Below are 17,824 nucleotides of genomic sequence, written 5' to 3' on the forward strand. Positions count from 1 at the left end.
CTCGGGGTGCGGCAGACCCAGGACCTCCGCTGCTTCCTCGCATTTGGTAACATAGTGGTGTTTATTTTGGATGGAGAAGGGAACTCCAAAAGGGTAAGTCCAGCCGTACTTTATATTATTGCGCCTTAGCTTCTCTGTTATCGTGCCTTAGCATCTCTGTTATCTATCGGAACTGTTATCTGCGTGCCAATGTCCTGGAATAGAGAGCATGTAACTCCCTCTCGATCTGGCTGCCTGGATCATTGCCTCTCTCACCTTGAAGGAATGTAGCTTGGCTAGAACATCTCTCCGTTGTCTATTTTCTCCAGGTACGGGTGGTCCCACCCAGTCAATTTTGATCTTCATGCCACACGGACCGAGCACCTCCACGAACAGGCCCATGACAAAGGCCTCTAGGTCAGGCCCCTCCAGATTGCGTAATCATATGTTATCCCTCCGGGCCCTGTTCTTGAGGGCTTCTCATTTCAGGACATTGGCTCACGGAGCATTTTAGTCGTGTTTTCCATCCCCGCCATTCTGTGTTCCAGCTCCTGCACTTTGGTTTCGATATCAAGCGTTTGTGTACCGACTGAGTCGAGATCTTGCTGCAGGGATGTTAGCTTGTCCTGGATGTGAGAGCAGAGGGCCTCCAAGGAGCCCTCCAAGTCCGCCTTGAGCTCTTCTTTTAGCTCCCTCTTAAAGTCTCCCAATAAGGTCAGGAAGTCATCCTTGGTGAGCTCCATATTTTCTGTTGCATTCCCTCCGTCAGAGGCTCCTCTCGTCTCTGTAGGTGAGAAGTAACTGGAGACTCTATTTGCCTGAGTCTTTTTGGGTGGCATAGAGTCAGCGTTGTTTGGTGGGTGCCCCTTCACTGCTGGGCAAGGCCACTACATGCGTTGCTGTTTACGAGTAGAAACTAGTAGCTCAAGACGTGATTTCTTAGCCCATAGGAATTCAGTAACCAGGTGAAATGCCTTTATCCAAGACTGACATTTAAGTAAATGGGGCAACCTCCGAGCATAGAGGTGTCATACAAGGCTGGTTCTCTGTTGCCTATCCTTCTACATATCCTTATATAGTGCCCCTCACTGCGTGGAATCGCTAAAATCTCTTAGCTGGGGGTAGCTGTGCTGGGTTCTGTAATACATCTCTTAGTTAAGACCCGCATATGTCCATGGGTGGCTCTTTCCCTCGTATTCTATACGATTTCACTTTACCAGGTGCGATAGTGAGTGGTGTTCTCTTCCATTCCTTTGTCTGGGCCGTGACCGCCATCTTTGCATCAGAGTCTACTGGCAAGTGGGGATATGTTACTCTCTAGTACAGTCCTCCCAGCAATTCAGTTGTCCTCCCCTCGTTCTGCTTGAGTTTAGCACTTTTTGTGGCATGAGTAGGGGTGTTTCCAGCTTCACTTAGATGTCTAGAGTCCGCTTAGTAAATTAGGCTCTGCAGACTCCTGCCACCATGTTAGAGTCAGGCATTGGGAGGGACCAGCTCTGCCGAATGTAGTCTGAACGTGCTTGCCCACCGTGAGGTTCTATTCCCCGGGCGTCTCTCGTCTTGCAGAGTACCACCTCCGTCTGAGGGGACACTCACCGTCCTCTCCTAGCTGGTCCTTGTCTTAACTGACCACCATCTTGACATAAGGCGAGGGCCGCGGCATGTCATTCGTCTGAGTCCATGATCTCCAGTGCGCTTTCTTTGTGTTTACCGGGCCCAGCTCATCCCCCAGTGGGTTAATTTCTCCTACTGCAATGTATCTTCATAGCCGGAGTTGCAGTCAAGGGAGGTCTGCGTGATCCCAGAGCACCATCTTGCATCCTCTGGCGTCCAGTTTTGCTGTGGCGGTTCGTAAGGGGGTCTTGAGTCTGTTGTTCTCTCACACTTGTTGCGCCGGTGGGGTGCAGCGAGAGCCCATGGCGTTTTGTTGCACCTCTACCCTCGGCGATCCTCTCTTGCCACGACTTCCCCGTCACGTCTAGGCCCCGGCAGCATAACGCAGATCCAGCGCCATCCGCTCTTAGCACAACTTCCCACCGCATTCTCTCTGATGCCTCCTCTACAGCCAGCACCGGTCCTTGGTCTTAGGGTGAGCTATCTCCCATTTTTGCTCCGATTTGTGACTTTTCTTGCAGCCTCATCGGATTATATCCGATTCGCCATCTTGGTTGGCCACGCCTCTTCTTTTTTTTATATTTACCATTCTGAAGTGTCACTTTGTCATCTTGGAATGGGAAACTAAGATAAATTACTACAAAGGCATTCCGAGATGGCCACTACATTCAGAGGCAGCAGTCATCTTGGAATGATTATTCTTTGCTTTAAGAAAAATCATTCAAAGTTGTAAGATGCATGAGACACATTGAAATGACTTCTCTTAAAGAATCATAAAATGCATTTCAAAACACTTACTGCAAGTATGTGTGTGTTCACACAGTGGGCATGTTGGAAAGATTTTTCTTTTGCTTTAAACATGGCATTTGGTTTAATTGTGGGTGTGGGAGAAGCCACCTTGCAATGATTGTTCTTTTAAAACATAAAAAAATGATTCCAAGAGGAATGTCAAACTGGCACAAGCATTTGGCAAAGCAAACAGGTGTCACAGACAAGACCTGTTATTGGTTTTGCCGATGCTTGTTGACTGGCCGGGGTAGAAAACTATCATTCATGTTCATCACAGTTTTATTGTATTTTCTATATTGCAACATTGATACAGCGCTTACTACCACTTTGTGGGGCTCTGAAGCCGTTTCATACATGGGTAGCACCCTACACTTTGTAGTGTGTGCGTTTGGATGTGTGTTGTTTTGTAAATAAAGTCCAGTGGCCGTAGTGTAAATTATAAGAAGAAGGTTTATTAGATCTTATTTACAAGTAGGTAAGTAGATAGCTAAGCCCCACCAGGAGCAGCATCCTTGTTGTTCAGCCGATATCTTCAACTGATACTCAATCCAATCTAACACTCTCAACATGCTACATGGCCTCACACACTGGCTGAGCAGCAGGGACTTGGAACGGTGGGAGGATGCAATAAGTTACAACACATCTCCCCCTTTACATATACAATAAAAGCTCAATAGAAAATATCATAGAACGTAAGATGGGAAATGATAAAGCAGTCCTATGAGATCAGATTCAATAAAAATCACAGCTCCAAAATATCACTATTAGTATAATCCTGCACTTAAAATCACAACTAAATAATGCTGTGCAGAACTTCGGGAACTGAAGCCACTGTAGGGCTATAACACGGTGTAACACCCTCACTCACACCCTCCTGCACTCACAACTTTTTGCACACCTGACGGGACCAAAGGTCTCAGGTAAAACACTCCAGGATACACTACCCCACAAAGCACACAACTTCTTCGACACCGGACGGGACCTAAGGCCTCAGGTAAAACACACGAGGGTACACCACTGCACAATGCGCACAACTTCTTACACACCTGACGGGACCAAAGTCTCAGGTAAAACACACCAGGGTACACGACCCCGCAACGAACACAACTTCGGACACACCTGATGGGACCCAAGTCTCAGGTAAAACACTCCAGGGTGCACAACCCCACAACTTCTTGCATACCTGACGGGACCTGGTCCCGGGACAGGACCTGACGGGACCTGGTCCCGGGACAGGACCTGACGGGACCTGGTGGAGGAGTGTGGCTCAATGGTTAGAGCGGCAGACCCTGATGCAGAGTTCTGGCCAGGGACCAGGGTTCGATTCCCGCCTCGGCGGGGTCTCGGGCTCAATTTCCTCGGACCTGTTAATTCTTGCCTCGGTGCCTATTCTAATCACGGGCCCCACGCTGCAACTCTGGGCAATAGCTTGCTTAGCCTCCACACCGGCCCCAACAGCGCTAAGGATGCCTGGCTTCACCCGGGGGGTGCCCAGCAGTGGACACTTCACAGGGAAAGCCAGGAGGGGTTCCACAGCGGTATGAGTATCAGTGCCAGGGCCGACTCCACCATCGCACCCCAACTCCGGAACGTCATCAACGCCTCCTTCAACACCGCCACCTTCCCGGAGAGCTGGAAGCACGCCAAGATCAGCGCCCTCCTGAAGAAACCTACAGCGGACCCCACCGATCTCAAAAACTTCCGCCCCATCTCGCTCCTCCCTTTTCCTGCTAAAGTCATCGAGAAGATCGTCAACAGACAGCTGACCGCCTTCCTCGAGACGAACGGATCCCTCGACCCCTCGCAGTCCGGCTTCAGAGCCAACCACAGCACCGAGACCGCCCTCATTGCAGCCACCGACGACATCCGGACCCTGCTCGACAAGGGGGAAACAGTGGCCCTCATCCTCCTGGACCTCTCCGCTGCGTTCGACACGGTCTGCCACCGCACCCTAGTCCAGCGCCTCAGCAACATCGGTATCCAAGAGAAGGCACTGGAGTGGATCATCTCGTTCCTCGCCGGTAGAACACAAAGAGTCCACCTCCCCCCGTTTCGCTCCGAGGCCACCGAAGTAATCTGCGGAGTCCCGCAAGGATCTTCACTCAGCCCCACGCTCTTCAGCATCTACATGAAACCTCTCGCAGCCATCGCACGCCAGCACAACCTCAACATCATCTCTTACGCCGACGACACCCAGCTGATCCTCTCCCTCACCAGAGACCCCGACACCGCCAGAACCTGCCTACACGAAGGGATGAAAGATGTCGCCGAGTGGATGAAGGACAGCCGCCTGAAACTGAACTCGGACAAGACGGAAGTCCTCATCCTGGGATCTTCGCCCTCCGCCTGGGATGACTCCTGGTGGCCCCCAGCCCTGGGCACCGCACCCAAGCCAACCGACCACGCACGCAACCTGGGCTTCATCCTGGACCCCTCCCTCTCGATGACCAGACAAGTCAACGCCGTCTCCTCATCGTGCTTCAACACCCTGCGTATGCTTCGCAAGATCTTCCACTGGATCCCGACCGAGACCAGGAAGACTGTCACCCAGGCACTCGTCACCAGCCGACTGGACTACGGAAACGCCCTCTACGCCGGAACCACAGCCAAGCTACAGAAAAGACTCCAGCGCATCCAGAACGCCTCCGCCCGACTCATCCTGGATGTCCCCCGACGCAGCCACATCTCCAGCCACCTGAGGAACCTGCACTGGCTCCCCGTCGACAAGAGGATCACGTTCCGGCTCCTCACCCACGCACACAAGTCTCTCCACGACCTGGGCCCCAAGTACCTCAACGACCGCCTGACCTTCTACACGCCCACCCGCCAGCTACGGTCCACCAGCCTCGCCCTCGCAGCCGTACCACGCATCCGAAGAGCCACCGCCGGAGGAAGATCCTTCTCTTACCTGGCTGCCAAGACTTGGAACTCCCTCCCCATCCACCTTCGGCTGACCCAGGACCATCTCGCCTTCAGGAAACAACTCAAGACCTGGCTGTTCGAGCAGTAGCATACCCCTCCCCCCAAGCGCCTTGAGACCCTCCCGGGTGAGTAGTGCGCTATACAAATGGCATGATTGATTGATTGATTGAGGAAGCCGCATAGGCAACACCGCAAGGTGACCGTCTGGTGACAGTGCGCTCTATAAGTACCATGACATTTACAACTTCTTGCATACCTGACGGGACCAAAGTCACAGGTAAAACACTCCAGGGTACACGACCCAGCAAAGCACAAAACGTCTTGTACACCTGACTGGACTAAAGCCTCAGGCAAAACACTCCAGAGTACACAACCCAGCAATGCACACAACTTCTTGCACACCTGACGGGGCCAAAGTCTCAGGTAAAACACACCCTACTCATGACACCTATATAGACATATCTATCCTAAGGCAACCTCCAACCTCCAAGAATTGCATGTAAAAATACACTTAGGCAGCCAATATGGACACAATCTAAGGCAACCAAACAAAGAAGAGCATCAAAAAACATACTCAAAGTGATAGTGAACATCCCCCTATAAGCGCCAGGCAAATAGCGTGTGTCACTGTTCCTCTACACCAGGCACCCCAAAAAAAGATGGCAGACAGGTCAGTGACGTCAACACCCAGACGTCATAATCATTAAAGTTTATTGTGCACAGTCAGCCGTAACGTTACAAAGGACCACACTAAACCTGTGCATGCACCAGCACGTGCGTCTTCACTGGAACTTGTGGATGAAGATGACGACTACTCTCACCACCCGTGGCATTCTCTGCTCACGGTTGCACTCAAAATGCACCATGCATGGCAACACTTGCAGGCCTTTCAAATCCCGCCTCAGTCACTTTACTAGTAAGCAAACGCACACCACTCCTGAGAGGCACGTTACAAAGTAGCGTAATGTGGAGGCTTAGCAGAGCATATTCTAGGTGAATTAGTCCACGAAATACCCCTCTGCAGCAGAATAAATTTCATACACATCCCTTTCCAGCTTGGCAGTTAAAACAAATAATGCAGAAAGTTCCTTTAAAGTAAGCACTGCCACTTCTAGATAAATTCAAAGCAGCAAGTTCACTTGAACGTTGCCAGTTCCTCTAAAATAAACACTGACGGTTGCTTCTAACTGCACACAGCTGCTCAAAGCAGATCAAACGCCCAAGCTAAGTGCTGCCAGATGGAGAAGACCCTTGTGGGGTATCTAGGCGTTCAGTGACTCTTTTGAGCTTTTTTTCCTTAACACTTGATTTAACTGGTATCCAATTAACTATTCGTTTCTTCAGAAGTTCACTCATCTTTTCACTTTGTACTTCACGTATGGTTTCTCCCCTAGATCGTCACCAGTGTTGTAAAGGAAGTTGAGTGCCCGTAGTTGTTGTGTTACTACTTTATGTAAAAAGGTATGTTATAGAAAGTTACTGTTGTACTGTCCCTTCTCTGCCTCCTTAGTTGTGGAACCTGGTGGGATGCTTATGATGTAATATGGAATGTGAAGTCAGAGAAGGCAGATGACGGCTGAAGTTGGTGTTACGCTTTGGCTGGGGTCTTTATTCTTCAATAAACTAAAGGATTCAACCATACATCGTGTACTGTCTTCACTACAGTAGTGTACAATATAAGGTCTATTAGATCTTAGTTTCAAGTAGATAGCTAAGCCCCACCAGGAGCAGCATACTTGCTGCTCAGGCCATATTATTAACTGAAACTCAATCCACTCTCAACATTCTACATGACCTCACACACTGGCTGAGCAGCAGGGACTTGGAACGCTAGGGATCAAGTACTAAGTTAGCAAATGATCTGTTGCCTATGTTCCGATCCTGTGGGGGAAGTGTTTCCACGTCGTGCATGATGACCTCAACGAGTAATTCTGTCTAAACTCAAGATACTAGCTTTTCTAAAAGTTTTTACTCGGATTGCTAAAAAAAAAAAAAACCTTTAGCATATCGCATCTAATTTTTCGTATGCAGTAGCGTTGGAAATGGGATGCATACATCAGTGAATTCACCAGTGATAACACTGTAAATACAAGACACAGGGACGTTGGAAACGCCTAACAAACAACTTTTACTGCGGGATATTGTGGCAGTCCAAATAACGATACTCCTAGCTCATGCGCAGCGCTGTCACTCATGCTACTCACCCAAAATCCCTGCCCTGCACCTTCAGCGCTGCCCGCCTGAGGTGAGTGCGGTGCCTGAGATCATTAAACCAGACCGCACCCTCCAACCAGCCGCCATCTAAGAACAGGAGTCATGTTCGTCACACCAACACAAAATGCCAAAGCACATAACACAGTTCAATAAACAAAATATCAGTAAAAACATCGTTTTTAATACATGTTTTTTTGTTGGTTACTTTACACAAATGCTAACAATCAGTAGTGTAGTGCTATACTTTTATAATGGCACTGCAATAGGTTTTATCCTGAACAAAAATAAAATAATAAAAATACAGTTTGTACTTCCACAAAACTAAATAGGACTGCTATTTAAACTGGTAAATGCACTCATTTAAAGATGTCCGCCCTCTTAGCAGGAAAACATTGGGAGGTCTGTGTATCCGGATGTACGTCATGTTGCAGGGTTCTGTTCTGAGCTCTGTCTTCTATCTGTCACTCTCAGATGTGCGGCTTAGCAGAGTTTCAATGGGGAGCGTGCGCTGGGCTTTCGGTTGCGGGGCATGGACCCCCGGACGCGCACAGTGGCTTCTGGCTGCTCGCTGTGTGCAACCAGAAGAGAAGCTACGGATCGGACAATTTGTGTTCACTCGGGATGCCAAAGCCGCCATGGTACACGCATTGCCTAGTTCACTAGTTATTTATGTGTTGCATTGTGCAGTAATGGTATACAAGACGCTGTTCAGTTATGGTGCACAATTCAGTTTCGCTTACTGGCGCATAATGAAAATTAAAGCGCGCAATAAAGCAGAGATGTCCTGAATCATTATGCCCCCATATAGAGTGTACAGTCTACATAAAATCAGCAGTCTCCCACCTGAATCGGGTCCATAGGCATATATGGTCTTGACATATTTTAGAACTTTGAATACCATCCACAATTTATCAAGTTTGAAAAGAAAGAAGAATATCACAAATACACTCACAAACCATTTATTAGCAGTTCTACGATGTAAATTTGAAGTAAAATAACAAACGTGAAGAGGTGGGTCTTCGATCGTAAACGGAAATCTACACATAGTAACTTTTTTAGGATTTTATTCCTGACGACTCTTTTGGCAGCTCATTACTTCGTGTATGCCTGCCATCTATAAAGGTAATATTGATTTGTTGGCTCTCATTATACATAACTAGTGTGTTGTATGTAGGTGTAAATTTTTTTTGCGGTGGCGGGTTCCCAAAGAAGCTAGTATAAAGATGTAAATAGGCGACATATTAAAAGGATAATTGGGGATGATGGGCTGCTTCGTGCAATAACAACAATCCACACCTTGTTATTCATAGCAGAAAAGGTCACTTTATTAGGACAAGCAAACAGAATAATCCTTCTTAAAGCAAAATTATTTGTCACGAGAGAGAAATAAAACATTAGCAAAACTTCAAACGTTTTTCCTCATAAATATATAATCAAAACATTCCTAACAATACTTATCACTAAACCCCACATACTGTACAATCCCAACATTTCATTTTCTTCCTCTTTAACTTTTTCCTACCCATCTTTTCTGTCTACCCTCAGCCCACCCCAGAGGGAAAGGATAAGCCCGCTCCAGACCCCCAAACAGCGCCTAAAGAAAAGGAAAATAATGAAAGGAAAAAACTGTTACCTGTCCTAACGTGACGATATGATGTTTTTTTTTTTTTTAAACAAAAGAAAAACAGCAAAAATTAAGGGGTGGGTGGGTGGGACAAACAACGCTGGCAGACAAATCACCTCAAGTGAGGCGTTCCCGCCCGGCAAAACATCTACGCAGCCCTGAAAACCTAAATCCCGCCCACTAGCCTGCTCCCCGCCTATTGCGTTCGATGGATTGTTCCATCACGCGAATTATTCCAGGGGGACACCGGCTCGTGCCAGATCACCCTGGGTCCCATTCTTTAAGTGTCCACCAATGGCAGTGCAGTTTAATGCACACGTGCACAGAGAACAGTCACTCTCTTTGCAGTATTTGTTACACTATACAGGATGTTTTTACAACAAGTCTGAAGAACACACACATTTTAACCATTGAATTGTTGGTGGCAAAGTCACACAACCAAGTAATAGCTTTGTTTGACCAATATATGAAAGAAATTATGTTAATTATATGCTTGCATGACATATCCCAGTGGTCACATACACTTTTCATTATCCATTACCTTGCTGGTAAACATTCACGCAGTGGGCCTTTTGTGATATTTTCCCATCTGTATGCAATGCGATGTTTTACCTTGTATGATATGTTTTATTCCATTGTACATTCTTGGTGATTGTGTGCCAGTGGATTACAAACAGCTACAATACCACTGTTTACAGAGGTAGTGGACACATAACATACTATATGTAAGAAGAATTTTTGTTAGCACTATGGCAACAACACGTAAATAGCACAGAGTTACCTCATCGGAATGGAAAATGCAGACTATTTTAATATATTGTATTAGCAACAGTTACATTTACACAATGGTAGAATTTATATAACTGACAATCCAAATTTGTAATGACCAGTCATGGGTATTAAGTGGTAATAACACTTATCTGGCAAAAAAGATAATATGTTTCGGTTAGGAAAATGGGCATAACTGTTTTCTTCATGTGGAATTATAAGTGCTAAATGACAGCTACATATCACAGGAAGAGTATTTTACATATTCCTTTAGGGATAAGGTGCATAGAGATTTTCTACATGGAGGATGGTGGGTGTTAAACGGCTGTCAGATATACCTGGCTCTGTATTTTCAATATTCCTGTGAGACAATACTAATGAGCTATTTTACTAATGAGGACTATTGGCTTTAAATGGCTGTTAAATACATTTGACACTGCATTCTAATGTTTCATTGGAAAAAATGGGAGTGCCTAATTTTTATCAAGGGTGATTGTGGATGTTAGTGGTTGTTGCATACATCTCGCACTATGTTTTCATGAATCCTGTAAGGAAAAGGTAATGAGCTATTTAACACATGGAATATTTTGGGCTTTAAAGGACGATTGATTGCACTTGCTACTGTGTTCTAATGTTTCCTATTCTGAAAATAGGAATGCCACATTTTTACATGAGGTTGATGGGTAGTAAATAGCTTTTACATATCATAGGCACTGTATTTTACTTATTCCTTTTGGGATAATGGGCAAAGTGACTTTCTCCATGGGGATGACGGATGTTTAACCCCTTAGATGCGGCGGCTATTCCGCCGCAGCGCTAAGGGGGAGGCGGGGCCGCGCGGCACGGCGCTCCCGTACTAATGACGGAACTGCTCCGTCACGGCCCTCGGGTGGGCTGTGCTTGTGACTGAACTTTTCTGTCACGGCCCGACCGCTCTTTAGAATGTCAGCGCAGGCACGGAATTCGCGCCGTGCAGGCGCGGCGAGCGGGCCGTGACGGAACCGATCCGTCACCAGCACAGCCCACCCAAGGCTCGTTCCGTCACGAGCACACAAAGGGTTAATAGCTGTTACATACACCTGGTACTGTATGTTCTTGATTTGTGTAAGGAAACAGTAATTTGCTATTTCAGGTGTGGGGGTTTATAGTCTGTAAAGGGCTGTTGAATACATCTGCTAGTATGTTCTTATGTTTCCTGTAAGGAAAATTAAAATAACTAATTTTACATGGGTGATTATGGGTAGTAAACAGCTGTTACCTACCCCAGGCACATTGTTTTACTCTTTCAACTTGGGAAAATGGGCATAGGGAATATTTACACATGATGTTGGCGATTAATGGCTTTCAAATGTACCTGACACTATCTTGCTATCATTCCAATGAAGAAACAATAATTTGCTATATTACTCATGGAGTATTATGGCCTTAAAGGCCTATTGAATAACTTTTGCACGGTAAACAACCTTTACCCCGAAACTTTATACCCCCGCAGGTAATCACAACGCGGTCGTTACAAAGACCGCATTGTGATTCCGCATACCATTACACCGCAAGTTGGAAGAACGACTTGCGGAGGGGGAGGGGAGGTGTTGGATTTAAAATCCAACACCTTCCCTAGTGTCTGCACAGACTGGAGAAGAAATAGTAAATTATACTATTCCAACATCCAGCGCCCCCCCTCCACAAGTCGTTGTTCCGACTTGTGGAGTAATGGTATGTGGAATGACAACACAGTCGATGTAACGACCGCGTTGTGATTACCTGCAGGGGAAAAGGCTGCAGGATTTCGACATAGATTCCTTTTCCACTATGTTATACTGATTCCTGGTGTAAAAATTAAATTAGGTAATTTATACCTAGGAGCCTATGTGTGGTAAATGGCTGCTAAATATTTCTGGCATAATATTTTCATCATTGTTTTAGGGAAAAAGGTATTTAGCTATTTTATGCATGGTAGATTATGGGCTTAAAACGACTGTTGAATACATTTGCTACAGTGCTCTACTGCTCCAGTTGGGAAAATGGGACTGGCTTATTTTTACATGTGGGTTGTGTGGTAAATGGCTGTTGTATGTCCTGACCATGTTTTTAAAAATTATATCTCTTGAGATAATGGGTATAGATATTTTCTACGTGGCGGAAGATGGTTGTTAAATGGCTGATAACTACAGCTGATATGGTATTTTCAGGATTCCTTTAACAATGTGCTTATAGATCGCTTCTGCATAAAGGATTATGGGCCTAGTATTATGAGTGTGGCAGGAGGACCACCACAAGACCACTGCGTCCACTGGGGACCCACGATCGCACTGTGGTCATGCAGCTGTCAGGGAGCTGCAATATGCTAGTGGTGCCGCTGCGGCACTGCAGAGCATATTGCAAGTTACCTGTCCGCCGCCCCTTTCATGGTGGTGAGCCCACCACAAAAAGGGTGGTGGAGAGGCAACAAAGGCCCCCCTGCTGCTCCTGGACCTGAAGGGGAATGCAGGGGTTGCACAACATGTGCCCCCCTGGATTTGTACCCCAAGTTCCCTCACGGTGTAGGATGCATGCCACACCATGTAGGAACGTGCAGTCAGCTCTTTCATGACGGCGGTCTGCATGCTAGGCTCTCCTATGAGGCCACCGCGGTCAGACTGCAGCTGCAACTCCTGCCCACCATGGATTACACTTGCAATCTGGCGGGTGGGCGTACCACAGCCTTGACAAGCATCGAAATGAAGAGGTCCTTGGATCCCAGTGCTGGATAGTATTGGCCAAATTCGTGAACAAAATAGTTTCGGAGGAGATTTACTCGAGGCTCGGGACCTCTTAAGCCTCAAAAATAATTAATCCAAACAGTTTTTTGAGTAAGTATTCCTCCATTTATTTTCGGGAACAGCAAAGGAAGAAGAAAAAGTTCAAATCCTTTTTTGGAGTAATTTTTTGTGTTTATTTTCAAGGCATCTTCTTTAAAAAGAATCCAATTTATTCAAAATCTCAATTAGACAAAGGATGTCAGCTGACACGTGTTTCGCCCATTTGGGTCAAGTCTACCTGGGCTTTTTCAAGGCTTCGGGTATAATATAGATGTATAACATGTAGGATAGTACATATTCTCAAGCAGGTCGTGGCATTACAGGTTTCAACATTTTCTCGAGCAGAATGTTATTTTATTTTGTCGAGTTATGTTATTGTTAAGTCCTGTCTTCAATGAAAGGCGGAGAGAAGACAGGTGAAGAATGTAGGTTCTTTAATGTAGATCCTTCACAGCAAACACGAAGCACGTCAGCTAGTAACAGGAGTCAGGCAGTAACTGACAACAGATAGAACATCAAGCATAGAACCCTAAGAGGCATTCTAAACAATAGATACAAGTAGAGAATAAAGATAGCCTAAAACTCCAAACCATAGATACCACACATCTCCCTTCCCCAAAACAAAAATCCCAACATGTCAATGGAATGACCACCAAATGAAACGGTGTGTATATCAGGAGGAAATAGTTGGGAAGATTTCCAGTGTAAATTAAATAAGATGTCAGTGACAAAAGTGATTGGAGATCCAGAATCCACCGTCACCTGAATTACAATATCACCAATGGTGATGTCACAGATAGGACCACCATCATCCAACTCAGCATCAATGTACAAAACAATCTTATTAGAGGGAACAACTGTACATACATTTTCAGGTTCAGAAAAATCAACATTTTCAATCGTATTAACTTTTATAGGGTTTCTGTTACACACCCTGGTGAAGTGACCAGTTCGTTTACAATTAAGACAAGTTTTACTGAGAGCTGGACAACTTTTGGAATTGGCTAGATGTGATGATGAACCACACCTGAAACACGCAAAATTTTTCCTAGGCTCTTTGGAATCTTTGTTTTTAAATTGGAAAGATTTTGGTTTAATGCTTAAAGCATTGACAGTTTCAGTCAATGTTTCACTTTTATTTTTGTTCAAAACTCTTTGAGAAGAGACAGATCTCTCAATTCCTCTAGCAAGTTCAAGAGTTTCTTTGAGAGATGGATCCCTGAAACATAGCAATCTCTCTTGGACCTTTTTATTATAACAATTAACTATTATTTGATCTCTGAGGTAAGAATCCATGTTGCCATCAAATTCGCACGTTGCGATCAAAACTCTAAGTTCAGTTAAGAAAGTGTCAATTGACTCAAACTCATACTGATTTCTGGTATAAAATTTGTGACGTTCAACAACTACACTGGTTTCATCAATAAAATACTTAGCTAGTCTGGAAACAGCTTCTTGAAAAACATCCCAATCAGTTTCATGAGGTTGGGGAGAAACAGGTAAATGATAAAAAATGCGTTGGCCTTCAGCTCCAAGACTGTTATAAAGTAAGGCTAACTTCCTGTCTGGTTCAAATTTCTGACCATCTAAGGCAATAATATAACTACCAAAACCTTTGAACCATTGTTTCCATTTAGTTTTAGGTACACCTGGATCAGGAAGAAAATAGGGAGGAGTGACAATATTTTGTGACATATTAGTATAAGGTGTGAATAATGAATATAATGAAAGTTAAATGTAAGAAAAAACACAATATAAATTGTCACACAATTAATTTTCCTGAAGAATATTAAAGTACTTTGTAAGATGTGCACATCATCGAGTAGAATTCCTAAAAGATGTGCCGTGGGAGATGCAGTACCAAAGCGAATAAATCAAACAGAATCCAAACCTGAAGACGACCAAAATGCTTGGAATCCAGAACAGCGCAGTGAAAAATAATGTAAACATGAAAAACGTTGTAAAATGAAAAACGTTGTGAAAATGACAAAGAAAACGTTGTCAAAAGGTAATTAGTCCTCATGCGATGAGAAAGGTCTTGAGAAAACGAGCGCTTGAAACTGACTGTGCATGTCAAATAGGTTGGAGAAAGTTGCGTGAACTGCACCAAGATGGAGGCACGTAGGGTGAAGCAAACGTGAGGGACGTCACTCCGTCGTGGACTGGACGGAGGATTATGACGACAGCAGCTGACTGGGAGGAAGAGACGAGGATGGCAGGGAGAAGACTCAGGGTACGTTCGATAGAATGCTCAAGCCGTGAATCGCTCGAGCGGCAGGAACGTGGAGTCTTTGTGGCGCTCGAGCGGAAGCTCGCTCAAGAATTTGAAATGCGCAACAAGGATTAAGTGGCGCTGGACAGGTAGGAACTGTCAGAAAATAAAAATTTTCATACGACCTTGTATGTAGAATAAGCGCTTCTTCAAGGAAAAGTTCAAGCGCACTCGGGTCGTTGAGGAGGTCTCCCAGTGCTTTAGCGAATGCTGGAAATGTGAAGGAAAGAATCCCATCCTCGTCGCCAAATGTTAAGTCCTGTCTTCAATGAAAGGCGGAGAGAAGACAGGTGAAGAATGTAGGTTCTTTAATGTAGATCCTTCACAGCAAACACGAAGCACGTCAGCTAGTAACAGGAGTCAGGCAGTAACTGACAACAGATAGAACATCAAGCATAGAACCCTAAGAGGCATTCTAAACAATAGATACAAGTAGAGAATAAAGATAGCCTAAAACTCCAAACCATAGATACCACAGTTATGTTATGTTATCGTAGGTTTTATTAAGCGCTCGGCTACTCTAGCAGAGTGTCCCGGCGCTGACAGACCAGACACAGGATAACTCATCCCACGGAAGGGGAATTAGAGGCAGAACAGCCACGTTTTAAGGTCTTTCCTGAAAGAGGCCAAATTCTCGCTCTTTCTCAGAGCTAGAGGCAAATCATTCCAGGCCTGTGACGCTAGGTGTTGAAAGGATTGGCCCCCAGTCCGTGCACGCCTAATTACTGGGATCCTCGCTCGTGACATGGCAGCCGATCGTAGAGCTCTGGTTGGATGGTGGAAGACAACTCTCTTCCGCAGATAGAGAGCCCCAATGCCATGAAGGGCTTTAAACGCCATAGTAAGGGCCTTGAACTTAATGCGCTTCCTGATTGCAAGCCAATGAAGGGACTCCAGAAGGCCAGTGGCATGGGAACGGCGACCAAGGCCGAAAATGGCCCGAGCCGCCGCGTTCTGCACTACCTGTAACCGTGACAAAAGATATTCAGGCAGGCCGAGGTAGAGTACGTTCACGTAGTCCAACCTTGATCCAATCAGGGCTTGTACCGTAATTTTCCTATGGGCAATAGAGAGAAAGGGGAGAAATTTCCTCAACATTGTGAGTATTCCAAAGCACTGTCCCACCAAGCCAAGAATCTGGGGTTTCAATGAAAGGCAATTGTCCATCTTGATTCCCAGGTTCTTAGCTACCTTGGAGTCAGTAGCAGGGGGGAACATTCCTGCAGGCCACCAGGTCTTCCATCCGGGATCAGGGGGGCATCCGAAGAAGAGAAGCTCGGACTTGTCGGAGTTGCATTTCAACTGGTTAAGTTAAAACCAAGCAAATATAGCGCCCAGGCAGTTCTTAATGCTCTCGCCATCAAAGTCCATGTTCTTACCACAAGTGAAGAGAAGCTGGGTATCATCGGCGTACGATATAATCTGGGCACCCAAAGACTCTGCCAGTGCCGCGAGGGGGGACATATAGATATTAAAAAGAGTGGGCTCAGAATCGACCCCTGAGGGACTCCCACCTCCAGAGGCGGCACTACAGCAGAGTACGGAGGGGCCCAGACTGTCTGTTTTCGGTTGGAAAGAAACGACTCAAACCATCTGAACACCGTTCCCCGAACCCCGATCTCCAAGAGTCTCGCCAGGAGCCGGTCATGGGGAACGGTGTCAAACGCCGCCGAAAGATCTCGAGTCAGGAGTGCATGGTCCCCGGCTGAATCCCGTCTCCTTACTTTAGCTCTCGGCGTTGTGAACCGGGGGCCATTTTCTAAAAAAGTCCTTGGCAGTCCTCCAGCGGATGGCACAGTTGCGCTGCCGCTGGAGGAGCACCAAAGTCGTAATTTATAAAGGGGTTTTTAATACCAGTGTCACTGTATTCTAAATGTGCTCATTAGGAAAGTTGGGGTGGGAGCTCCCCGCCTCACCGAGGTTCATAATTCTGCATATTACGGAGGGTATAGGCGGTAACATATATAAGAGGCACTTACCTTTGCTGGGGCTGACCTTGGCCAAACGGGATACAGCAAGGCTGTGGAAGGCAACGGCCCCTCCATCCCTCTCGGCATTGCAAAATAGGTTGGACTTTAATATGGGATTAGAGATTCTGACATTTAAGGCCAGGGGCTGCCCGCAAAAACACCCTAAGATCTGTAAACGCTGGGCAGACTACGGAGGCCTGGAATTGGACACAGTGCCCTCTGTGGACGCATCCGTATCTGCCTTGATCTGTGGGCCATTAGGATAAGGGACTGGATATATAGTATAGGAATGGATTTACTGGGATGGGTGATGTAGTGACGATCGAAACGCAGCAGTGTGTTGGTGTGTGGGGGGGTTTAGGGTGTTTCTGTTACAATGTATTTTCTTATTTCAAAGGTAATAATGTACCTACTTACTGTCAAAGACATTGGTATGCAATGCTTGATTTGGCAGATGTTTCCTGGTTTAAGGAACACTGCACTATATGTGACCATTTGACACAATAACATTTGTTTGAAAAAAAAATATATATGCACTTTTCCCAATAAGTCAGAATTTGAGTTATAACAGTTATTCTGACCCCCGCACCAACATGTATGCACTCTTTCCATTTTTGATAGGATTTGATTACACATTGTAAATCTGACACCTTTCCCAATAGAAACATTTTTGCTTTCCGAAATATTGTTAGAATTAGGATTAGAATGGTACATTTCACCCCAGCCCCAAAATATATGTATTTTTCCCAATGTTTTTCCAACAGCAGTTTGAATAGTTTTCTGGATACTGCCAAATGTATGCACTTTTCCAATGTTACCAAATTATATTTTTGTGAATGTAGAATTGCAGTTAATACATTTTATTTATGAATGT

The 17,824-nt window shown here is 45.7% G+C and overlaps 2 protein-coding genes across 2 annotated transcripts in view; one reads left to right on the forward strand and one right to left on the reverse strand.

The window, feature by feature from the left end:
- The window catches only part of KBTBD3 (kelch repeat and BTB domain containing 3), an 87,284-nt gene extending 79,666 nt beyond the window's left edge, over positions 1-7,618 (reverse strand). Inside the window, exon 1 of the mRNA XM_078655975.1 lies at positions 7,509-7,618. The gene's annotated coding sequence lies outside the window, so the exon portion shown is untranslated. The remainder of the gene's footprint in view (positions 1-7,508) is intronic.
- Positions 7,619-7,897: 279 nt separating this feature from the next.
- The window catches only part of AASDHPPT (aminoadipate-semialdehyde dehydrogenase-phosphopantetheinyl transferase), a 254,795-nt gene continuing 244,868 nt past the window's right edge, over positions 7,898-17,824 (forward strand). The window contains exon 1 of the mRNA XM_078657030.1: positions 7,898-8,156. Coding sequence (XP_078513156.1) covers positions 7,932-8,156 — 225 coding nt within the window. The 5' untranslated portion in view covers positions 7,898-7,931. The remainder of the gene's footprint in view (positions 8,157-17,824) is intronic.

This window comes from Lissotriton helveticus, chromosome 8, assembly GCF_964261635.1.
Source record: "Lissotriton helveticus chromosome 8, aLisHel1.1, whole genome shotgun sequence".
Lineage (NCBI taxonomy): Eukaryota > Metazoa > Chordata > Amphibia > Caudata > Salamandridae > Lissotriton > Lissotriton helveticus.